General features: G+C 41.2%; 1 protein-coding gene across 3 annotated transcripts in view; it reads right to left on the minus strand.

The window, feature by feature from the left end:
- Positions 1-372: 372 nt before the first annotated feature.
- ATP7B (ATPase copper transporting beta) overlaps positions 373-25279 on the minus strand; it is a 49659-nt gene continuing 24752 nt past the window's right edge. For all 3 annotated transcript variants that reach the window (XM_060786843.2, XM_060786833.2, XM_060786824.2), the window contains exons 4-21: positions 24518-24681; positions 23869-24030; positions 19797-19873; positions 19375-19549; positions 19021-19254; positions 18166-18257; positions 17913-18040; positions 15399-15553; positions 13161-13295; positions 12689-12883; positions 12015-12200; positions 9771-9927; positions 9363-9509; positions 8662-8804; positions 7154-7357; positions 6929-7046; positions 4770-4872; positions 373-1265 (exon numbers count right to left, since the gene is read on the minus strand). In XM_060786843.2, the coding sequence (XP_060642826.2) occupies positions 998-1265; positions 4770-4872; positions 6929-7046; positions 7154-7357; positions 8662-8804; positions 9363-9509; positions 9771-9927; positions 12015-12200; positions 12689-12883; positions 13161-13295; positions 15399-15553; positions 17913-18040; positions 18166-18257; positions 19021-19254; positions 19375-19549; positions 19797-19873; positions 23869-24030; positions 24518-24681 (2843 nt within the window). In that variant the 3' untranslated portion in view covers positions 373-997. The remainder of the gene's footprint in view (positions 1266-4769; positions 4873-6928; positions 7047-7153; positions 7358-8661; positions 8805-9362; positions 9510-9770; positions 9928-12014; positions 12201-12688; positions 12884-13160; positions 13296-15398; positions 15554-17912; positions 18041-18165; positions 18258-19020; positions 19255-19374; positions 19550-19796; positions 19874-23868; positions 24031-24517; positions 24682-25279) is intronic.

Consider the following 25279-nt stretch of genomic DNA (forward strand, 5'->3'; position numbering starts at 1 on the left):
GTTCACCGCTCTGAGTTGCCTTCGGGCTGATATGGGCGGGGTAGAAATAGCGTCAATAATTGCTCCCTCCTCGCTATGACTTCCCTTCACATCTTGATACATGGCCCTCATCATGTCTCCTCTCAGCCTTCTCTTCTGTAGACTAAACATGCCTAGCTCTTTAAGCCGCTCCTCATAGGGCTTGTTCTCCAGACCCTTGATCATTTCAGTCACCCTCCTCTGGACACATTCCAGCTTGTCAACATCTCACTTCAATTGTGGTTCCCAGAATTGGACACAGTGTGATTCCAATCTTGGTGAGTCAAGTTCTGTTGCAGTGGTAACATTGTTCCAACATGATAGCTAGCAGGTATAATATGAATGAGCAAGAGGTTTGCATTTCCATCTTTATTGGCCTTTGTGAAAAATAAACACTGCAAATGTAAGTGGTTACAAATGATTTTTTTCTACATTTTGGGGGGAAAACATATTAAATTCTTGAAAGTGACATTCTCAGATAAGCTCAGATAAGCTGACAGGTCCTCATTCATACAACGACCCATTCCTCTTTCATCTGTTTGTGCTATGATACGTCCTGATTAGTCATCCCTGACATACACTTCATCCCTGTGCCTATAAGAAATTCACTTCTTATAAAGCACATCAGCAAACACCTGACTTCTCTCAATAACCCAGCCAGCACATTGTATCCACAAGGTTTCATCTCTAAAATTCACATTAAATATTCTTGGGAAGCATCTAGTACACAAATGCAATGTGTGGGAAAACGTTGAGGTCCAGGCCATAGTTTGTGATGTCTATAGGATGTTATCCAGAGCTCAAGGGCCTGGATTACTTCAGGATAGATTCCTTCATTGGTATCGGTTCACATATACTTACAATGTGTGTTTTGGGAGCTAAGTATAAAACCCCACAAGTCTGTTGTGGAGAAATAGCCACAAAAAAAGAGAGAGTCCTGTCCTTGAACATTGTCGATCGGCTGCAAAAGATGGCATTCTCAAATATACTGATCTTCATCTTGACTGTCTGTAAGCAGTGACCATTGGTCTGCTTCATTTCGTAGAGAATCCTCCATGTGTCTTGACGCTCGGCCTGAAGTCAATGAGCAAAGGGAGACTTGACTGATATCATCCCATGCACCTGCCTTTGGATGGTCTCGCCTCCTGTCATCCATTCCAATATGAACACTAATCTGGGAAGGAGTCAGTGGCTTCATGCGCCCATGAGCTTGTGCTTCATATGCCTCCAAATCTGGTTTTGTGTAGCTGCAGAAAACAGATAGACACACACATCATGAAATGTTAAAGCAGGGGTCTTCAAACTTTTTAAACAGAGGGCCAGGTCACAGTCCCTCAAACTGTTGGAGGGCCGGATTATAATTTGAAAAAAAACCAAACATTAATGAATTCCTATGCACACTGCACATATCTTATTTGTAGTGCAAAAAACACACAAAAACAATACAATAATTAAAATGAAGAACAATGTTAACAAATATAAACTTATTAGTATTTCAGTGGGAAGTGTGGGCCTGATTTTGGCTGATGAGATAGGATGGTTGTTGTTGTTGTATGCTTTCAAGTCGTTTCAGACTTAGGTTGACCCTGAGCGAGGGTCGGGTAAATGACCTTAGAGGGCCGTATCCAGCCCTTGGCCTTAGTTTGAGGACCCCTGTGTTAAAGGTTCAAAAAACTGATCTGTGAATAACGGGTCTCTGCAATGAATCCTTGTAAGTCATGAGCTTATGGCTCTCAAAATGGGCCTCCTGAATGGTAGAATACAGTTGTTGATATACAACAACTGGCATAATCAGCGGACTTATCAATAACAGCAATGATGTTGCTAATGTTCCCTAACCCACTTACGTTAGAAGTTATTCTGTCTTCTTTAATATGACTGTAATGGTTACAATAAAATGAAAGCTGCCCTTAAGGGGAAAAGATGGCTGGTAACTTCTGCTTCAAATATAAAGCTTCCACAGTCCGGTGTGTTCAAAAATATTTAAATTGTGGTTTTGGTGCATAAAGCATTAAAATGTGATCAATTGAACATTTGAATAGAAAACCATTAGCTCTAGTGCAGTGGTTCTCAACCTGGGGGTCGGGACCCCGAGGGGGGTCATGAGGGTGTCAGAGGGGTCGCCAAAGACCAACAGAAAGCACAGTATTTTCTGTTGGTCATGGGGGTTCTGTGTGGGAAGTCTGGCCCAATTCTATCGTTGGTGAGGTTCAGAATATTTTTGATTGTAGGTGAACTATACATCCCAGCAACTACAACTCCCAAATGTCAAGATCTATTTCCCCCAAACTCTACTAGTGTTCACATTTAGGCATATTGAGTATTTATACCCAGTTTGGTCCAGATACATCATTGTTTCAGTCCACAGTGCTCTCTGGATGTAGGTGAACTACAACTCCAAAACTCAATGTTAGTGCCAACCAAACCTTTCCAGTATTTTCTCTTGTTCACGGGAGTTATGTGTGCCAAGTTTGGTTCAATTCCATCATTGGTGGAGTCCAGAATGCTCTTTGATTGTAGGTGAACTATAAATCCCAGCAACTACAACTCCCAAATGACAAAATCAATCCCCCCCAACCCCACCAGTATTCAAATTTGGGCGTATCAGATATGTGTGCCAAATTTGGTCCAGTGAATGAAAATACATCCTGCATAACAGATGTTTATATGACAATACATAACAGTTGCAAAATTACAGTTATGAAGTAGCAATGGAAATAATTTTATGGTGGGGGGGGGGGGTAACCACAACATGAGGAACTGTATTAAGGGGTCGCAGCATTAGGAAGGCTGAGAACCACTGCTCTAGTCAAATGTGTGTATTGTTGTTTTCAAAAGCGGACTGCTGCCATTTTGAGACATCCCTCAATGCCAGGACATATCCCTTATCAAAACAGGAAGGGGGAGGAAAGTGAAACAGTCCTTAGATCTTGTTCCACAACCAAGCAGGAAAAGCCCACTAAAAGATGTAAAGGAACACACATGGGAGGCTGCGCTGAAAAATGCTCAGAGAACAACAGTCACACTTTAAGTCAAATTCCACATCTTTTAAACTAGATCGTGGATAGGCAGAAGATAGATTTGGACTCATGGTTGATTTCTAAGAGACTGTCCAGAATATTTGACTCTCCATTTCTTAACATCACAACACAACTCTCAAATGAAGGAGACCCTGTTGCAGAAGACTCACAGACAAGAGTAGAAATGAACAAAAAAAATACTTTACTCTTAATAGCAGAGATGAAATACAAACTTGCAATGTTGCATACAAAAAACAAACTGTGAAAGAAACTTACATAGCCTTTGTAAGTAACACAAAATAAGGCATCTCCATCTTAAGTCAAATGGGAAAGCAAAACATAAACCTTGAGCAAACAGCTATTCCACCACAGCCTCCTTTAGAGCAGCATAATGGCTTCTCTCCACCTTGCTCCTCAGAGCAGAGCCTTTGAACATAGATCTCCTCAGAGAAAAAGCTTTCCAGATCTGTATTCTAAAAACCCATACAGTTATACCCTATGGGTGTGGTCCAAGATTGCTGGTTGACCTACATTACCAGCTGCACATAATAATTACCATCATAAAGTTTTTTCTTCAACACACACACACACTTGGTCCTGCTACAACTGGCTGTAACAGACTCCTCTCCTCAGTTTCATGGATAATCTATTCTGCTGTCAGAAACCTTGTCCTAATGTATAGTTGGCAAGTGCTGTAATTTGAATCCAATGATAGGATCCTATGTTGGAGTGCCAGAAAACAAGCTCTCAGCTTTCTAGAAAGACATCCCTTCAAATATTTAGAGATGCTTATTATATCCAACTCTTATTTTTCTCCCCTCCAGGGTCAGCATACCCAGCTCTCTCAACCATTATTTGTAGGCCTTGGTTTTGAGATCTTGATCACCCTTTCCTGGATATCTTCCATCTTGTTAATGTTCTTCTTAAAGTTTGGTGCCTTGAAATTGGCCACAAAACTGTGGGTGACTACAGCAGAAAATTTATCTTGATCTGGACACTATACTCCTATTGCAGCCTAAAACTGCAATTTGTGTGTGTGTGTGTGTTGCATCACATTGTTGACTCACGTTAACCTTATGACCCAGAAGGCTTCTAGTCCTTTCCCCATGTGCCTCAACCAAGCCAAAGATCACCTATCTCATGTTTGTGCATGTGATATTTCCAAATCAAATGTCATACTCGACATTTCTCCTTGTTACTATTCATTTTGTCAGCTTTTGACCATGCTCTACATCAGTGTTTCTCTCACTTTACTCTTCCAAGTGTTTTGGACTTCAGTTCCCAGAAATTCAAGCCAGATTATTTATTTATTTATTTCCTATGTGTATTTATTTATTTATTTCTTGGCAGTTTACCAGCTGTTAAGAACTGTGGGAGTTGAAGTCCAAACTATCTGGAGGAGCAGAGTTTGAGAAACACTGTTTTACATCATTCCCAATTCATCAGGGAACCACCCTCAAAGAACATTATAGTAGTGACATATTCTGGAAGATGAAGATAGATGAAACTACAACCTCAATGATGATGTTCCTCTCAGTGCTACTTTTCTTTTTCCATCTCTTATCCTCTTCCTTGAGGAAGCCCACCTTACTTTTCCCAAAATCATCTTACCTGCTTCAGCTCTGTCCATCATCAGTGATTTGATACTATTGCCCTTCAGGGAAATTCTACATAAATTTAGCTGATGTTACGCACAAGGCTATGACTTCCAGGAAACACTTCAAGACTTACCATTTGAGCTGCAGGGAAGAAAGCAAAACTGATACTGAAGATGCTGCCATGGCTGCTGACCCCATCCATGGTTGCAACACAATTCCAGCAGGCATAAATACTCCTGACATAAGGCAATACAAAAAATACAATAACGATTGATAAAGGTTTTTAATATTTACATAAAACTGTAATTTAAGTTAAGATTGTCTAACTCTGATTAAACCATTATTTTAACCTTCTTCAATGTAGTGTGCTTACATATCCTTCCAATAATAATTAAGAGAGTAAAATAATAATGCAATAAAAATAATAATAAAGTAAAATAATGGAAATGTAATAACACTAATAGTAGAGTAAAATAATAAAAGTAATATAATAATAGAGTAAAATAATTAAAGTAATAAAATAATAGAGTAAAATAATGTAAATGTAATAATAATAAAAAGAGTAAAATAATACATGTAATAATAATAAAATAAAAATGTAATTTGTTTGTGGGATTAGCAGAACTCAAAAACCACTGGGACAATTGACACCAAATTTGGATATGATACCTCTAACAACCCAATGTATGTCCTTCACTCAAAAAAACAACGAAAACAAAAAGCAGAAAGAACTTCTAAACTACATGTCCACAAAGGAGAAACTGCATGTCCACAAAGAGACCTATGATCATGCCCCCTCCTCCCCCTTGCGGGGAAACAGACGGCCGTTAACGTCTTAGAAGCCAGGCGCGCGTGCACAGCCCCACACACACACACACACACACACACACACACACACACACACAAGTGAGAGTGGAGTACAGGTGGAGGCTTGCTGCAAGGAGCCCCTTCTCTTTCCCTGCTATGTCAGTAGGGCAGTCTTCTCCTCCTTTCCCTGTTAGAAGAGGAAGGGGCGGATGAGTGGCAGCGGCAGCAGTGGAGCCCCCAGGCAAGGAAGAAGGGGAGGAGGAGGAGATATGGAAGGTCAACAATGCTTGAGTGAAGGAGTTTCCTTCTCTCCCTCTCTCCCTTCCCTTCTTTCCTTCCTTTCCTTCCTTCCTTCCTCCCTTTCTTTCCTTTTCTTCCTTCCTCTCCTTCCTTTCCTTCTTTCCCTCCTTCCCTTCCTTCCTGTCCCTCTTTCCTTCTTCCTTTCTTTTCTCCCTCCTTCCCTCCCTTTCCTCCTTCTTTCCCTTTCTTAATTTCCTTCTCCTTCATTTCCTTCCCACCCTCTTTTCTTCATCCCCCTCCTTTCTTTCCCTCCTTCCTTCCTGTCCCTCTTTCTTTGTTTTCCTTCCCTTCTTCCCCTCCTTCCCTCCCTCCCTTCCTTTTTCCTTCCTTCCTGTCCCTTCTTCCTTTCTTCCTTCTTCCTTTCCTTCTTTCTATGTAAGATATAAATACAATATTAAATGGAAGGGACAGCCAAGAAGTAACATTATGAGAGAAGGAGGGAAAGAGGGAAGGAATGAAGGAGGGGAAGGAGGAAGGAAGGAAGGAGAGAAGGAGAGAAGGAGGGAGGGAAAGAAGTAAAGAAAGAAAGAGAAGCAAGGAAGGAGAGAAGGAAATAAAAAATGAAATGAAAATGAGAAGGAAGGAAGGAGAAAAGGAACAAAAGATAGGGAAGGAAGGAAGGAAGGAAGGAAGGAAGGAGAGAAGGATGTAACCAAAGAGCAAAGAAAGGGAGGAAAGAAACAGGTAGAGATGGAAGAAAGAAGAGAAATAGGAAAAGAAAAAGGGGAAAGGAAGGAAAGAGGGAAGGAAAGAAAGAAAGAGGAAGGGAAGGTTGGCCACAGCAACATGTGGAAGGTACAGCTAATAATAATAATAATAATAATAATAATAATAATAATAATGTAAAATAATAACTTTGTTTCAAGTATAAGCCGGGGGGGGGGGGGTTCAGCCTTTAAAAAGGGCTGGAAAACCCGGCTTATACTTGAGTATATATGGTATATAAAAGAGCTAAAGTCATGTTTGTGGGCTTCTGCAAGACATTGGTTGGCAATGATGCAGCAGTCCCAATAGTCATGTGATCCTCTCCATGTTGGAGCCACCATATGTGAGGCCTGCTGTAACAGTACACCCCCCTTAAAAAGGTCTTAACTGTAAGCAACCTAGTATTATTACCAGGGACATTGCTTAATAGCCAATCAATCTCCCACTTCTTCAACATTCAGGCCAAATGTTCCTATTTACCTGCTGCTATGGGTATGCCAATTAGATTGTATATTAAGGCCAAGAGGAGATTTATACGTATTCTTTTTACAGTCCTTTTGGAGAGATGGATACTTGCAACCACGTCTAGTAAATCATTCTACAACAAGAAAGGGAGAAATCAGGTTAATTTGCAAATGTTTAAAAGTTCAATGAATTAAAAAACATCTGAAAGAAATGCTCCTATTGTATATATTATGGACTCACACGAATAAGAACAACATCTGCTGCTTCTATGGCAACATCTGTGCCTGTGCCAATAGCAATGCCAACATCAGCCCTGGCCAGGGCTGGTGAGTCGTTGATCCCATCTCCAACCATGGCAACTTTCTTCCCGGCAGCCTGCAGTTCCTGGACCTTAGCTACTTTGTGAGATGGAAGGACCTCAGCAAAGACTTTCTTGATCCCAACCTAATGCAAAAGGATACCTTGTATTAGGACAATTGAACTAGAGAGTAATGGCAGGGTGGATGACTTCAGAAACTTTGAAGAATGGAGAAAGGGAAACCTTGAAAACTGGAGAATGTTGATTTATTGACCTCTGAGCATCCGCTCAAAGGCACAAAAGTAAATAATGAAGCGTGCTACCTCAGTCAGCTCCAAAGCCCGGAGTGGCACTTATCTTTTTATTGCAATTTACTCTATTTACAGGAGCAGAATAAAACATGTCAATTCTCTAGCTGTACATTGCTAGAAGCTCTACCCACATGGCAATCTGATTTTGTGGAGTGTAAACACACACCAGAACACTCAAAGGTTATGCTCTAGGAATCAAGCACAGCTCTATGCATTTAATTCTTACACTGCAATGCTACACCACACACAGTTTAAACTACAAACAATATTTCATTACATTTAAACCAAAGTTCTAACAGAGAAAACATAACAACAGAATGCTGCTGCTGGATCAGACCAAAGGCCTATTTAGTTCAGCACCAAAGGCCTATTTAGTTCTCCGTTTACGAACCCGCACGCTCCCTCCGATCATCTGGAGAGGCCCTGCTCACAATCCCACCTGCGTCGCAGGCGCGTTTGGTGGGGACGAGGGACAGGGCCTTCTCTGTGGTGGTCCCCCGACTCTGGAACTCTCTCCCCAAGGACATCAGACAAGCCCCAACATTGGCTGTTTTTAGGAAGAGCCTGAAGACCTGGCTGTTCCAGTGTGCCTTTCCAGAATAGGAAACTCCTGGTTTCAAGTCCCAAATGCGCTTTGCCAGGGATTCAAGATTATCTGCACATTGCACCTACCTCCAAATACCTCTACATAATACCTGTCAAGTTTCAGCACTTTTAAATTTTGTCCATTACATTTGGCCTGGCATTAGGTTTTAATTACGTCACAGTGTCATTGTTTTTACTGTATTATTGTTGCTTGATGTTTTATTATTTGCTTATGAGTTTATTGTGTATTGTATGTTGTGACTGTTGGCGGCCTTGGCCTTTGTAAGCCGCATCGAATCCTTCGGGAGATTTTGCAGGGTATAAATAAAGTTAATTTGGCGGCATATAGGCACCAAGACCGATAGACACTGAAGACTGACTAGAACCATAGAATAATAAGAGTTGGAAGAGACTCTATAGGCTATCTAGTCGAAATGCATGAACATTGCAACTTAATACAAATAATACCTAAGTAGGGGTCAGCATCCCAATTCAAGTTGGTTAATTAAAAGATTAATTACTCTCTCATGCTCCAATCAGACCAGACAGCATACCTGAGTTGCAATGGCTTTGGCTGTTTTTCTGTTGTCTCCTGTAATAAGCACCACATCCACTCCCATGTTCTGCAATGTGTGCATAGCTAGAGCTGCCTCTGGTTTGACTGTGTCTGCTATTGCAATCATGCCACAAAGCACACCTGAAGAAGAAGATGACACAAAAATTTATTTATACTTATGTCAAATCTGAGTCACTTAGGGCACCTTCTTGTTGGAATACTGTGTGCTTTCCTCTCTGACCCTGTCTTTATATTCTTAGTTCTTTATAACAAAACAACATCCCCCATAACAGTTTTGGCCAACTGAGATCTGTAGCAATCCAACTGTTTCATCCTTCTAATTATGGCAGTGAACAAAGTGTGACCTGCTCACTTGAATGTAGCCCAGTAGTCTTTTTATGGACCATAGGCTCCCTCTGCCATACAGATGAGCTCCTTGCATTAGATTTCTTCCTGCCCACCTCCCGCAAAGAAATCTGTCCAAAAACTATTTCCCATTCCCGGGGTCTTCACATAACACCCTGAAACTACTTCCAGTTTCTATTCCTTTGACTTAAAAAATATTCAGGCTAATGTAGACTTCAAGCTCCCACAAGATAAAAAAATTAGCCCGCAGACCTTATGAATTTGCCCCCTCTTGTTCTACCCCACCATACAGCAAAGATGGACACCCGCTGGTTACAAAAGGACACAAAGTACCATCTATAGCCACCAATACAGCAGTGTGTCCTTTCATTTCATGGCTCATCATTGCTTCGTGGACATCATTGGAAATGTGCAAGCCATTACGTTTCATCCATTCCCGATTTCCTATCAACACTGAATAGGTCTGAGGGACGACTGCATCTGTCCAGGACAAAAATACAACTGCATGAAAACTTCAAGCATTTCCCCTTCCTCTGTGTTACAATCTTTGTCAGAAGTCCATTGCTTGCTACCATTAAAGCTACTGAACTTCTCAATAGGATCGGACTCTCCACTCTTAAAATTCAACACATGAAACAAGGTTCTACAACTAAGGAGTTGGATCAGATGAATATATGATTGACTGGTGACCTGATGATTCAGGAACTACTAATTAAGCAGCCCCCTCAATGTATTACTTACCTCTCAAATCTGAGATGAGTAGCTGTAAACTCTGTTGTGTCTCAATTCTGTCAGCCTCACCCACCACGGCTTCAATGCTGCTGACATTACAACTTATTCCACATCCAGGAACTGCTTGGAAATCTTTGCAGTACCCTAGGATCTCTGTGCCAAGCTCCTGAAACAATTAAGATCTATATAAATAAAAATGTAATGTTCGTTTGTGGGATTAACATAACTCAAAAACCACTGGACGAATTGACACTAAGTTTGGACACAATACATGAATCAGGCCAGCAATTGACCATCACTCATAAAAACATTGAAAAACACAGCAGAAGAGACTTAAAAAAAAATACATTACAACACATGCAGAAAACCACATATATATTCACGCAATCACACATATACACAAATATATATACACACAGACTTGGCCACAGCAATGCTTGGCAGGAGACAGCTAGTTTTAAATAAACATGTGCTTCTTCAAGAGGGCAACACAAATGGAAGCTACATTAAGATAATCTACAACCAAGTGCTGAGGCTACCGCTAGAATAACAGCCCTAAATGGGATTTCCTAAGACAGGAGAAAGATCTGTGCAGCCTAGAAAACTTTGATAGTTTGAAGCCAGCCTTCATTCTCACAGTATGCCAGATTTTTCAAATATATTTCCTGGCAGATAACAGTGGAATAAAAAGTAAGAATGGTATGAAATGAATATGCAGGAAAATCAACATTTATCTAGGGTTCCACTTTATTTTTAAGGCAAGAGGTATCCTCCCCTCCCGAGATGGTGAAGAAGTTTGGATTGAAATAGATACTTTGGGGTGTTACTGTTCTTTAGGTTTCAGTCCAACTGACCTGACTCAAACACATCTCCTTCTGTGAGCCAGCTAGAACACTAAGATCTGCCAGGGAGATCCTGCTCTCGGCCCCGTCGTCTTCGCAGGTGCGATTGGTGGGGACGAGAGAAGGCCTTCTCAGTGGTGGACCCTCAGCTGTGGAACTTGCTCCCCACCAAGATTAGATTAGCCCCCTCCCTCCTAGCATTTAGGAAACAACTTAAGAGCTGGTTATTCAAGAAGGCATCTGGTGAATGACAGGAATATGGAAACATGCAAGTGTTAAAGATAAGCTTGGGATCGATGCAAGGCCGAAATGTTTTATGTTGTATTTGTGATGATTGTTTATAGTTTTATAGTGTTAATGGTTTTAATCTACTGCAATATAGCACTATTTCCCTGGCATTGCTTTTTCTCAGGCAGGATCCCCAACCAGACTGGTGGGAGGAGGAAATGCATCCCCTCCAGCCCTTGTCCGTGCCAAATGTTAACGGTGTGTTGTCAAAGACTTTCATGGCCGGAATCATTAGGTTGATGTGATCTTTCTGGACCATGTGACCATGGTCCAGAAGCATTCTCTCCTGGCATTTTGCCCACATCTATGGCAGGCATCCTCAGAGGTTGTGAGATCTGTTGGAAACTAGACGAGTGAGGTTTATATATCTGTGGAACATCCAGGGTGGGAGAAAGAACTCTTGTCTGCTTGAGGCAAGTGTGAATATTGCAACTGGACACCTTGATTAGCATTTAATGGCCTGGCAGCTTCAAAGCCCGACCGCTTTAATAGTCTGGAGGAATCCTTTGTTAGGAGGTGATTAGCTGGCCCTGATGGTTTCCTCTCTGGAATTTGCCTGTCTTCAGAGTGTTGTTCTTTATTTACTGTCATGATTTTAGATTTTTTTTAATACTGGTAGCTGGATTTTGTTCATTTTGTTCACATGCTTGTGGATTTCAATGGCTTCTCTTTGTAGCCTGACATGGTGGTTGTTAGGGTGGTCCAGCATTTCTGTGTTCTCAAATAATATGCTGTGCCCATGTTGGTTCATCAAGTGAACCAGGTGAATAAAGAACAATTTAAGCTGCCAGGCAATTAATTGCTAATCAAGGTGGCCAGTTGCAACATTCACACTTGCCTCAAGCAGACATTCCACAGAGAAATAAACCCCACTTGCCTACTTTTCAACAGACCTCAAAACCTCTGAGGATGCCTGCCACAGATGTGGGTGAAACGTCAGGAGAGAATGCCTCTGGAACATGGCCATACAACTCAGAAAACTCACAGCAGCCCTGTAAAGGGTGTTCTTCTGCCTGATGTTCAGATAGGATGTTTCAAATGGCTTTTGACAGTCTATAACGATTTCAAATGACAGAACTTTCCTGTTAAACTGGTATTAAATGCTCGCCAAAAGGGCCTCTACCTCTTTGCAGTATTTGGTGACAGCCATTCCTAGAGGGTGCTCACTGCTGGCTTCTGCTGTGCCGATAACAGCGAGTACTTTTTTCAGAGACAGAGAGGTCCCTGCATTTCCAAGCAAGAGGACTCGCATGACCTTTGGAACACCATAGGTGATAGTCCCGGTTTTATCAAACATCACAGTCTTTATCTGCAAAAAATAAAAAAAAATCAGGCCGATTATAGGCTTTTGCCCTAACCTGAAACAGATCGTATCCTCTCAAGTTTTACAGAAGACAGAATAGGTAACCAAATTATGCCTCTACCACACAAATAGCTGCCACAGACTTTGTTCATTTTTGTTCTCTGTTTGAAGCTTGCAGAGTCAATTATTTTATCTGATTTGGGGTGACACCTTCTGCTGTCAAGAATTCAATGACTGCACGTTGCTTAAGTCACATTGACCGATCGTCTGTGCAGGGTTCCATACTTTGCACTTTAACAACACAACCATTCAATGCTAAGGCTTCCTGCCAAAAGAAACTGTAGAGGAGAGTCTACTGAACAAGCCAGTACCTGCTGCATACCAATACTGTCATCTGTTGAGGAGTTACCAAGGTGGAGGCATTACTTTTCATTCAACCCTCATAATAATGGTGATGAAATAGCAATCAGCATGAATTAGCAGTAAATCTTAACCTTATGTGCCATTTCCAGGGGTTTTCCACCTTTGATGAGAATGCCATTCTGTGCAGCAACCCCGGTGCCCACCATGACAGCTGTTGGCGTGGCCAGACCCAAGGAACAAGGGCATGCGATACTCAGGACTGTGATAGAGGTCTGGAAAGCAAATCGGAGAATAACCTCTGCTTTTGGGATGTTTTTATTGTGATCCTAGAAGAGAAAACAAGAAATATTTGCTCACAGGGAAATCTTGTGAACAATTATATTTCAGAGGAAGAAACCAGCAAAACCACCTCTGAGCATTCCTTATCTAAGAAAATCCTGTGAAATTCATGGGACTGCCATAAATCAACAGGTAACTTGAAGATATATACACACAAACATTAGAAATACTAAACATTAAACAATATTTTAAAAACTAACTCACACTTAATCCACAAACATGTGGACAATTTCAACAATGAATAAATGAATAAATAATACTTACATGAAAGTAAAACTGCACAATATCAAATTTTACAAATCCAATTATAATCCAGGTCACTAGCGTTACAGTTGAAATTATTACTATAAACGGGACAAAATATCCACTAAATTTGTCGGCCAGCTGCTGGATGGGTGCCTGTAAATTGAGAAGATAGTTTATTTTACATTTATGTGAAGTGCAAGGAAGGATACATGACCTTAGTTCATCATGCCAAATTACAAGTATATGTTTGGCCTAAACCTCCCATCAGACTTGCCTAGCATAGTCAATAGTGACAATTGTCATCCAATATATCTTCCCTTCCTCTCTCTTTGAAGGACTATGGTTGTCCATTCTTGCTGGTGGTTCAGGCAACAATCTTATGACTAGACAAGCGAAGGGTGCAAGAAGGAGGAACAGAGACTAATTCTGGTCCTCTAATCAGAAATTTTCACATGGATCCTTGGTCATATAACCATCAAGGCCTACTGGCCTGTCTCTCAAAGGACTGACATTTGCACTTTCTACCCTAAGTGGCACATGCTATCTCTGCCCATTGGCTACCCAAATTCACTATAACTGCACTCATATTCTCTGTCCTACATTCACAGAATCACAAAGCTGCAGTGTCAATGACTGTAAGCTCTCAGGAACAAATAATTGCTAACAGATAAATCAGAATACAGTTCTCTTTTTCCAAGTCATACAGCAAGGTAGAAAGTCAAATCTAAAATCTAAGCCTCCCCAGCTTCTACTTATATCCCCTTGTTGTCTTTCAAGTCCCAAGTGTTTACATATTCCCAAGACACTACCATATATCTGAATAGCAATTATCAGCTCTCTATCTGGTTCCCAGTCTTGAGGAGCCAGATGGCCTCTCATGTCCCCGTATGAGAAGCTGGAGCTGACAGATGGGCGCTCACCCCACTCCCTGGATTTGAACCGCCAACCTATCAACTCTCTATCTGGTTCCCAGTCTTGAGGAGCCAGATGGCCTCTCATTTACAACTTTTTTTCTGTGTCAGGAGCGACTTGATAAACTGCAAGTCGCTACTGGTGTGAGAGAATCAGCGTCTGCAAGAATGTTGCCAAGTGGACGCCCAATGTTTGATGTTTACCATCCTGTGGAAGGATTTTCTCATGTCCCCGTATGAGAAGCTGGAGCTGACAGACAGGAGCTCACCCCGTTCCCTGGATTTGAACCGTGCCAACCTTTTGGTTAGCAGTCCTGCCAGCACAAGGGTTTAACCTATTGCACCACTGGGGGCTCCATTTACAACTCATTACATGACAATAATTTACAATCCCAAGATGGCATGATTGGCTCTTCGGGTTTTCTTTCAAGATGAAGATGCAATTCATGACATGCAGGGGATCTTACATACATTTGGTTCAACCTTGTTGCTTTGCATAGGTCTCCTTCATATTACATTATTCTAGCATTTTGACCCCAGGTTGATTGTCATGATTACATTCTCTGGCATCCCGGAATCTGTAGTTTTATGAATTACTAGAGCTCGCTGGCAAAAATAATCCAAATAATTCACAGAAATCTAAAATCCATGCAAACGGAGTCAAGGTAATTAAAAAGACATCCAAATGCTATAACTCTGGGTATGAAAGTTTCCTTGTTTGGAGACATTTGGGGAACTGGGCAACTAATGGGGCTTCAGAAAGCAAGCAAGGAGAGACAACATGGACCAGGCTTTTAAGTAAAGTTGGGGACAATTGACAAGACTTTAAGTGGCAATATATGGGACATAGCAGGCATTACTTCTCAGCCAACTCTTATTCATTTATTATTTACTAACCGTCCCCTGCCATTCGTTGCTGTGGCCTAGTCTGTGTACATGTGTTTTGTGCATGTATATGTGTGTATAAATTTGTGTATATGTGTGTTTGCGTATATATATGTGGTTTTGCGCATGTGTTGTAATGTATGTTTTTATTTTTTTGGCTTTTAAGGCTCTTCTGCTGCATTTTTCAGTGTTTTTATGAGTGATGGTCACTCGTTGGCCTGATAAGTGTATTGTGTCCAAATTTGCTGTTAATTCGTCTAGAGGTTTTTGAGTTATGTTAATCCCACAAACATTATATTTTTATTTATATAGATTTAGGCGACTCTTCTCAGCCCTCAGGCGACTTTTAATTTGAACACTTAAACACTTTTTAAACACCTTTTCTGTACACAGTGCATATGTTCATAGATAGAACAGACTCTCTAACTGAAAAGCCCATAGATATATAGATATATTTTACCTTTGACATCTGAGCTTCTTCTACCAGTTTCACAATTTGGGCCAGGGTGGTATCAGAGCCAACATGAGTTGCACTCACAAGCACAGAGCCGTGTGCATTGAGAGAGCCTGCAATTACAGTACTGCCGGGTTTCTTAACAACAGGCATGGCCTCCCCTACAAAAACAGAATAAGGGAAAACAATATATTTTAAACAATATTTCTCTCATTTAATAATAAGGATGGACTTGGGCAACACTTGGATTACAGCAGGGGCTATGCAGCCATCGCTATGTTCCTGTTGCTGAATTTGATGGAGAGCTAGTAGCCTCTGCTTCCCCTAAAAAACCCTAATGTATGCTTCCTGCACACCTTCATTCAGAGCAGGTCTGCACAACTTTCAGTAGTAAGAGGCCAAAATTTTAAAAGGCCAAGCTTCTTGGGGCCGCAAGTAAGTTGGCAAGGATTGGACTAGATGGCCTTTGCTTTCCCTTACAACTCTATTTCTGTGATGCTAAGAGCACCTGGAGACCATCCATACTGTAGAAATATAGCACTTCAATTCAATGGCGTCACCCTATGTGATTCTAGGCTTTGTAGGAGTCTGAATTATTGCACAAAATTGCAAACCCTAGAATCACATAATGAGCCATGGCAGTTAATGTGGTGTCAAACGGCTATAATTTTGCAGTGTGGATACAGCCTTGGAGGTCTCTCAGTCTTGAGGTTGTTGTATGTTGACGTTTACTTGAGGGAAGTTTATGATGACAGACAAATTACTTGGATTCTCTAAGCAGCCTTTGAGGGATAATGCATTGTAGGGGTAAGAGTCCCACAGCTCTCCTGATGCCAGACTGGAGCTCCCAGCTTTCCTCACCCAGCTGTCTTAGGTTGCTGGGACTTGCAGTACATCAAAATCTAGAAGGCTTCTGAAATCCCAATTAGCCCCTTCTTAATTACATATATTCCCCCCCCCCCCACCCCGGTGGTGCAGTGGGTTCAATCACTAAGCTGCTCAACTTGCTGACTGAAAGATTGGCGGTTCGAATCCGGGAGCGGGGTGAGCTCCCACTGTTAGCCCCAGCTTCTGCCAACCTAGCAGTTCAAAACATGCAAATGTGGGTAGTTCAATGGATACTGCTTCAGCGGGAAGGTAACAGCGCTTCATGCAGTCATGCCAGCCACATGACCTTGGAAGTGTCTATGGACAATTCCAGCTCTCCGGCTTAGAAATGGAGATAAGCACCAACCCACAGAGTCAGACATGACTAGACTTAATGTCAAGGGGAAATCATTACCTCTTCCTTTTTGATTACATATATAAAGCCATTGAGGGTACAAAACAGAGTCTGAAGATGATTGGGCTAAGTGATCAAATGGAAGAGTCAGAAAAGTTAATGTGTGACTGGTTTAAAACAAGGTAAAGGTTTCCCCTGACATTAAATCTAGTCGTGTCTGGCTCTGGGGGTTGGTGCTCATCTCCATTTCTAGGCCAAAGAGCTGGCATTGTCCATAAAAACCTCCTAGGTCATGTGGCCAGCATGACTGCATGGAGCACTGTTACCTTCCGCCAAAGCAGTACCTATTTATCTACTCATATTTGCATGTTTTCAAAATGCTAGGTTGGCAGAAGCTGGGCCTAACAGCAGGAGCTCACCCTGCTCCCTGGATTCAAACCACCAACCTTTTAGTCAGCAAGTTCAGCAGCTCAGCAGTTTAGCCTGCTGCACCACCACGGCCTCCCTATGTCGCTAGTTACATAAGAGGCAATTAGCGAAAGTTTTCGGCTTAATGGAGAAAGGGTAGTTAGAACTCTATTAATGACAACTAAGAAGAGTTTTTTGTTGTTGACTGAAAAGAGAGTCATGGCAGAGCCAGAGAAAGGCCAGTCTGAAAAACTTAGGTGGAAACTATGAGTATTAGGGTTGGTAGAGCACGAAGCTGGATAGTGTGACATTGTGATGATGCTTTCAGCAAGCAACCAAATTTAGCACTGACAGGGTTCAGACGTACTGCTGATCAGAGCAAGATTCAGCAAGCAATCAAAGCATCCTAGAAGCCAGAGGCAACCTGAAAACATAGAGACAGAGTGAGGTTTGCCCATTTTCCTTGATAGAGAGGTACTGGATGGGATGAAATCTGGAGAAATCTAGACAGAAAGAAATACTACAGAGGGTTTCTTTGGGTGGGGAAAACTAATGCGTAGATACTGTAACTAAAGGTGTTTAAACACATTTCGGAAATCTCGAAATGGTAATAAAATAGGTTCCCATTTCTAAATAATTCTTATAATGAAAAAAAATCATTTCATTCATCTTGTCTCTCATGGTGATGACAGTCCTATGTCTCTGCCATCTGAAGTAAGTTATTGAGTTGAGGGCTGGTGTTTGATCACAGCGGATAAAGATTTTACAGAGGAAATATTATGACAAGTGATCCCTCAGACTCAAGTCTCAAAGATTTTGTTGACAAAACACAGCAAAGAAACATGTGTAGGAAGCCCTATTGCTCAGTAACTTAATAATGTGGAATTTACCAGTAATGAGGGATTCATCCGCCATAGAACTGCCTTCAACAACTTTTCCATCAACTGGGAATTTCCCGCCAGGTACTACCTTTACAATATCTCCTCGCTGAACCAGTTCAACAGGCACTTGTTCTTCCCTGTAGGAGAAAGCTCATTGTAAGTGAGTTAGACGAAAGCACTGGGGTCCATTACAAACCATCTAAAGTATATTTCAAAAATATTGCAAAAACCCATAATATTTTTACACAATTTGAAGACATACCCAATGATGCAGTTGTCAGGTCCAAGTGTCACTACAACAGCTTCTGTAGCTTGAAGTGAGATTAATTTGGCAAGCGCCTCAGATGTTTTACTCTATGAAACAGAGAGAGACAATACATTGGTTGTCATGACACATTTACTCAGCTTCTTATTCAGTCTTATTGAATCACACATTGCTTAAAACACAGTAGATGTACAGATGTGTTTAGTCTATACCAGTGGTTCCCAACCTTTTTTTGACTAGCGATCATTTGACCAGGGACCACTTTGACCAGGGACCACTCTCCAACATTAGTACCAAAAGGGTTATGAATAGTTTTTGGTCAACTTTAGATTCGGTTTGTTTATTTGGGGTGCCAAATTAGAAAATTCATCAGCTCTAGTTTCTGATATAGAATATATGACATCCAGTAGTTGCCATCTGCTTGCCCACAGAAAACTATATTTAATAATCTAGACCTGATGTGGTAGTAGCAACCTTTTGTGAGTAGTCAGCCTCTCCCCTCCTGACATCCACATTGCCTCAACACTATAAGAGGGCATCACAAGACCAGGCATTCTCATTGCCGAATGGTTTCAAGGCAATTGTGTGGTAATGGTGAAGCCGTGGAGCATATTTTCGTTCTTGAGGACCACGGATCATCCATGGACCATAGGTTGGGAACCACTACTCTATACATAGCATCATCACAGCCAATGTGGGCAATAGGGAGGGGGTTATAGGTGTTGCAGTAGAAACACACTTTCAGGGCATCAATTTCCCACCCTAATCCAAAAACCTTAAATGTCTTCCTCTTTCTCTTGAGTTAGAATTACATGGAATGGCCCTTGTCTCTCATGCTCAAGATACACTAACCTTGGCTATGTGTTCCAGCCACCGTCCAAGAGATATGAACACAAAGAGCATTGGAGGAGTGTCAAAAAAGGTGATGGGACTTTGCTCAGCCTTTTCAACTATGGCGACCAGCAAAATGGCGCATGAGTAGAGGTAAGCTATGGACGTGGCCAGCACAATGAGGACATCCATATTGGCCATCCTGTGCTTCAAAGACTTGTAGGCTTGGACATAGAAGTACCATCCGCCAAAGAACTGTCCAAAGAAAACAGCATTCTCTCAAACTGGATTCAAAACAAGGCTTGTACATCCAATTATGCAATGGTTAAAATGTCCAATTATTTCAAATAGAAATAAAATATTTTAGAACGGTACCTGAACCAAAGTGCAAAGGATAAAAAAGAGCAGGTTTAGAATAGATAATCCAGGAATCAGGTTTTTATCCAGCACCATTGAATCATGATGGTCGGCAGCAGGTATTAACATGTAAACCATTAAGATCAAAACAGGGATACCGAATACCAGGCTGAATAAGAATGATTTCCTCCATCTGAAAAGGAAGGGAATTCACAGTATTAGAAGGGTAACCTTCCCTGGCAAACAAGTCTTCTGTGGGTATTTGTGTTGACTAGCTAGGTACTGAAGCCTGAATATGGATTTTTACTTCTATGTCTCATCATTAGAGCTATCTCTGGTGTTTTTGCAATGTGATTTGAGTGTGCTGGGGATTGCAAAGAGAAAGGGGGATAATCTGTCCATGTTGCTGGTGACGCATTCCCACTTGAAGTCATACTTACTGTCGGATCTCCTGTTTGTGATCCAAGTTATGATCTTTTGGATCTCTTTTTGCCAAAGATGCCTGAAAACCAATTCCCTTTATAATAAAAAAAAAGAGGGAGAGAAAACATCTATAAATCTAAGTACAAGAAAGTCAAATAAGTAAAATCAGGTACAGGTGATTGTGCAGCCATTAAAATGTGGTTCTTTTAAAAATCCAAACCCTCAAAGTTGTTCAGAATTATGAGTCATAATTCATGTATAAAAAGCATGCCATTTATTTATATTTCATAGCCTACATTTTCCTGATAAAATGGCTTCAAGTGCCGTATATTCATAGTGCTGTAAATTCAACTGCTTTGGGTCCTATGAGGGAGAAAACTGGAATATAAATAAAGATTTATTATTATTTTACTGACACAAAACACAGTATGACACAGCAAACAAGATCTATATAAAATAATAATAAATATTTATTTATATCCCAGTTTTCTCCCTCACGGGACCCAAAGCAGCTTACAACATATTAAAATCATGTAAAAAACAATCCATATACATCAATAATAAACAAAAAAAACCATAAAATAATCAGTTTAAAACAACAATAATATACATTCACATTCTTGTGGCATCAACTTTACAAAGCAAAGTTTATAAGATTTGTTGTTGTTGTTGTTGTTGCTGCTGCTGCTGACCTTGTCTTTATCAATAGGAACCAGTATAACAATATATATATACACACACACATTAAAAATTATTGTTTTGATTGCTTCATTTATTGCTTTGTTCTGTTCTTCATCTTTTCCCACCACAGCCGTGATGATTCTGCTATCTTAAATTTCAGACTTGCTGCTAAGATAGCATTTCAATCGTTCTAATTTTTCCCTTCATGCTATTCACACTTGCTTTTCAAAATGCCCTTGGAATTGCTATTAAAAGAAATCTCAAATGTGTTGCTGGAAAATATTTAGGGATTCAAACACTTTCCTAAAATGATCAGCAACACTTTGCTATTGGGTTGATCTTCACCACACCTGAAATTATTTTAATGTTTGTCCGGCTTCTTACTACTTTCCATACAAAATTCTAGTGGCCCCTAAATGGACCTCAAAGGCTTGCATCCCATTATGGAATCTCCCCAATTACATTTTTTTGAAAACAATTATCTTTATTTGGAAATAAGACAGTTTTGAGGATGTGGGCAATGGAGCTTTAAATCTTGAAAGTAATTGCATCCCCTGGCTCAAAGATCTGCTGGGGAGGCCCTCCTCTTGGACCCACCTCCGTCTCAAGCGAAGTTGGTGGGGATGAGGGAAAGGGCCTTATCTGTGGTGGCCTCCAACTTAGGAAAGCCCCCACACTACAGCACTTTTGTAAAAAGCTAAAAACTTGGTTCTTTCACCAGGCTTTTGATAACATTTAAGATAGCAGCCAGATTACTATCTTTAGCCAGGGAAGGCTAAATTGATTATATGGCTCCTTTAATCAATGGCTATTGCCATATTTTATTGATTCTACTGCTCTTGCTAATTTTATGTCAGGTTTTTAATGTGTTATTAGTTTTAATGCTGATATATTGTATTTTATATGTTGTATGGCACCATTGTGTGCTATTGTAAGTCCCTACAGGAGATGTGGCAGGACATAAATAAAGTTGTTGCTACTATTATTATTATTATTATTAGATACATAACAAGATTAGTGCACAGCAAACAAGATCACTATGCTGGTTTTTGTATCTGATCACATGTTGGACGCTTCCCAAGTATCTAGGACTGTGTGATGTATCGGCAAATAATGCGTGCAGATCCAGATGGCCTTTTGCAGTTGACAGATGGTAATTTTGTCAGTGCGAATTGTTTTTAAGTGCAGGCCAGCATCTTTAGACACTGCACCCAGTGTGCTGATCACCTTTACTGGCTTGTCATCAGCTGGGGACCACTCCCCCCAGCACTAACTGGGCCAGAGTGAAGAGAGAGGGGGGCCGGGGACAGTTCCACCTTGTCTCTTGTGCTATGCTAGTAATATAATATAATATAATATAATAATATAATATAATATAATATAATATATAATACTTATAATATTATTATGTAAAATGCAATATAATACTACTAATAATATGATATTATAATTATACATTTATATTACATGTAATATTACTAATAATATTACAATATAATAGTAAAGTACAATATAGTAACATTTAATACTGATATTGCATTATGCTAATAATATAATATATTGTATGCATGTATGTATGTATGTGTGTGTATATATATATATATATATAGAGAGAGAGAGAGAGAGAGAGAGAGAAAGCCACTCTGAGTCCCCTTCGGGGTGAGAAGAGCAGCATATAAATGTCATAAATAAATGAACAAATAAATAAATTGTGTCTGTCTTTGCAGTTCTATCTTTAAATCCTCACATTATGTAAACTGGTTATTATTATTATTATTATTATTATTAAGTAAACTAAAAGTCACTTGAGACTTTTTTCAAGGAGGGTGGCTTCTTCTGGATCCAAAAATACTAGGCCTGTCGGTTTTAGTTCGTTAATTCGTTATTTCGTAATTAAATCGTTATTTTTACCATTTTCGAAGCGATTTCGAAACACATTTTCAAACCCGGAAGGGTTTAAAAATATCGAAACAGCAGCCCCATATATTTTACGAGCTTCAGCTCGTGTCGTTAATGGGATGGAGGCTGCTGTGCTGACTGAGTGCTGCTGCTGGTGCCTGGGAGCCAATCCGGCGCTCCCAAGCACCCCAGCAGTGCACCGTGGCAGAAGCCGGAGCCGATTGGATGGCGCGCGTGCCATCCAATCGGCTCCGGCTCCTGCGCCCCCCTCCTCCTCCTCCTCCTCCTCCTCCCAGCTGTGTTGCAGGAAGTGCTAGGAGGAGGAGGAGGAGGAGGAGGGGGGGCGCAGAAGCCGGAGCCGATTGGATGGCGCGCGCGCGCTCACAAGCGGCCTCCGCGCGCCATCCGGCTCCCGGCTTCTGCGCCCCCCCCTCCTCCTCCTCCTCCTCCTAGCACTTCCTGCAACACAGCTGGGAGGAGGAGGAGGAGGAGGGGGGCGCAGAAGCCGGGAGCCGGATGGCGCGCGGAGGCCGCTTGTGAGCGCGCGCGCGCCATCCAATCGGCTCCGGCTTCTGCGCCCCCCTCCTCCTCCTCCTCCTCCTCCTCCTCCTCCTCCTAGCACTTTTTGCAACACAGCTGGGAGGAGGAGGAGGAGGAGGGGGGCGCAGAAGCCGGAGCCGATTGGATGGCGCGCGCGCGCTCACCCGAGGAGGAGGAGGAGGAGGGCGCAGGAGCCGGAGCCGGATGGCGCGCGGAGGCCGCTTGTGTGAGTTTTCAGGGTTGTATGTATGACCAGAAGCATTCTCTCCTGACATTTTGCCCACATCTATGGCAGGCATCCTCAGAGGTCTGTTGGAAACTAGGCAAATGGAGAGTTCTATCATCTAATATTATCTATGGAATGTCCAGGGTGGGAGAAAGCCATTCAATGCTAATCAAGGTGACCATTACTGCAACATTCACACTTACTAGGCCTGTTTGATCAAGAAAAAATTTGTTTCTAAAATGTTTTGTAAATATTTACGAAATTTCGTAAATAACAAAACATTTTTTTGGAAAGTTTTGTAAATATTTTAAATATCGAAACAAAAAAACACCCCAATTACGAATCGAATTTAGAAACAAATTTTTTCTTGATCAAACAGGCCTAAAAAATACCTGAGTATAGAACAATTACCCCCACATCCACTGGAGAAGTTGGAGGAACATTTCGAATTTTAAAATCAAATGAGAATGGGGGTAAAAAAAAAAAAAAACAACCTATAGCTTTGGGCCACATGAGCTGCTTTTTTCTCATCCAAATTCACAACTTAAAGCAGAAGAAAGAGGTTTGTATTGATCTAATGAGTACCATCTGACTAGCTGCCCTTTCGATGAGTTCTGTAAGCTCAGTAAACACTAGCCACCCAGTTGCCATGCACAGTAGAATATTGTAAACACATCTTCCTTATACTGAACCCCATTCCAAATGCAATGGTTTTTAAAATAACATTTAACCCAATAGCTCACCTCAATAATTTTTATAATGTCTCGCGGACCAACCACTTCAGGGTCAAAACAGACATGAGCTTTGGAAGTAGCCAGAACCACAGATGCCTGCAGGATGCCAGGTGTATGGGCAAGCTTGGATTCAATGTTATGAACGCATGAAGCACAGGTCATTCCTAGGATCTAGACAAAACAACACATTAGAGTCAAAACAACACATTAGAGACCATGGCAGAGAAGGGAAGTATTTATTTATTTATTTACTTATTTACTTTGCTTGTATACCACAGTTTCTCAGCCCGTAGGCGACTCAACGCGGTTCACAACAAGACCAAGTAAATAATTAAAGTAAAACAGTTGTTTGAAGAGTGAACAAATAGTTTACATTGGGGCTAGGGTTGGGTAGGGGTGGAAAGAAGAAAAGAAATGTAGCTGATGCACAAGCGTAGCTATGGGGAAATGGACAAAATGAGGACATTGTCCCTCCAATGAATTTTTCCTTCAATAAATTTGGTGGCACTGCTGACAGTGAGAAAACAAAAAACTGTTACAGCTAAGAATGTGAAGCTTTCAGTAACCGCAATGGTAGAAATTTGGAGGGCACTTTTTCCATGAGAAAGAATGATTATATCAAACAAATGTTGCTGTGTGTAGTCTCTATGATACTCACTGTAAGATCTATATCGCCATCTGTTGCAAGGTAATCTTCTATGATCGAGGCTCCAAAACCCAAGTCCTCAATCAACTGGGTAATTTCAAGAGGCTGAATTCTGTCTGGTTTATATTTTACCTCGACTTTCCCTGCCATCAAGGCAACAAGCACAGAGACTATTCCTGTAAGAAGGGAGCTAGATCAGACACAAAACTACTTGTCAATCATGCAACAATCTGTCCATAAGAGCAAGACAAACTCCTCCCTTGCTGTTAAGAAGCTGTTTTTATTATTTAACTCAATTTTAAGCACTGGGGGGGGGGGGGGTAAAAGCAGACCATTCAATGCCACTCATTTCCAAGGTACCCAACCTCTTAAAGATAAAGGTTTCACCTTGACATTAAGTCTAGTCGAGTCAGACTCTGGGGGAGGGGGGGTACTCATGTCTATTTCTAAGCTGAAGAGCCAGTGTTGTCCATAAACGCCTCCTAGGTCGTGACTGCATAGAGCGCAGTTACCTTCCAGCTGAAGCGGTACCTATTGATCTACTTGCATTTGCAAGTTTTCAAACTGCTAGGTTGGCAGAAGCTGAGGTTAATAATGGGAGCTCACCCCATCCCACAGATTCGAACCGCTGACCTTCTTGTCAGCATGTTCTGCACTTTAGCGGTTTAGCCTGCTGAGCCACTACAGCCTGAAGCCTCTTAGTCACAATTATATCCATACTGAAAGGGTCTTTGAGTGAAATTTCCAAATGCTAAGCAAGGGGCTTTGAATGAA

Source organism: Anolis sagrei, chromosome 1 (assembly GCF_037176765.1).
Source record: "Anolis sagrei isolate rAnoSag1 chromosome 1, rAnoSag1.mat, whole genome shotgun sequence".
Lineage (NCBI taxonomy): Eukaryota > Metazoa > Chordata > Lepidosauria > Squamata > Dactyloidae > Anolis > Anolis sagrei.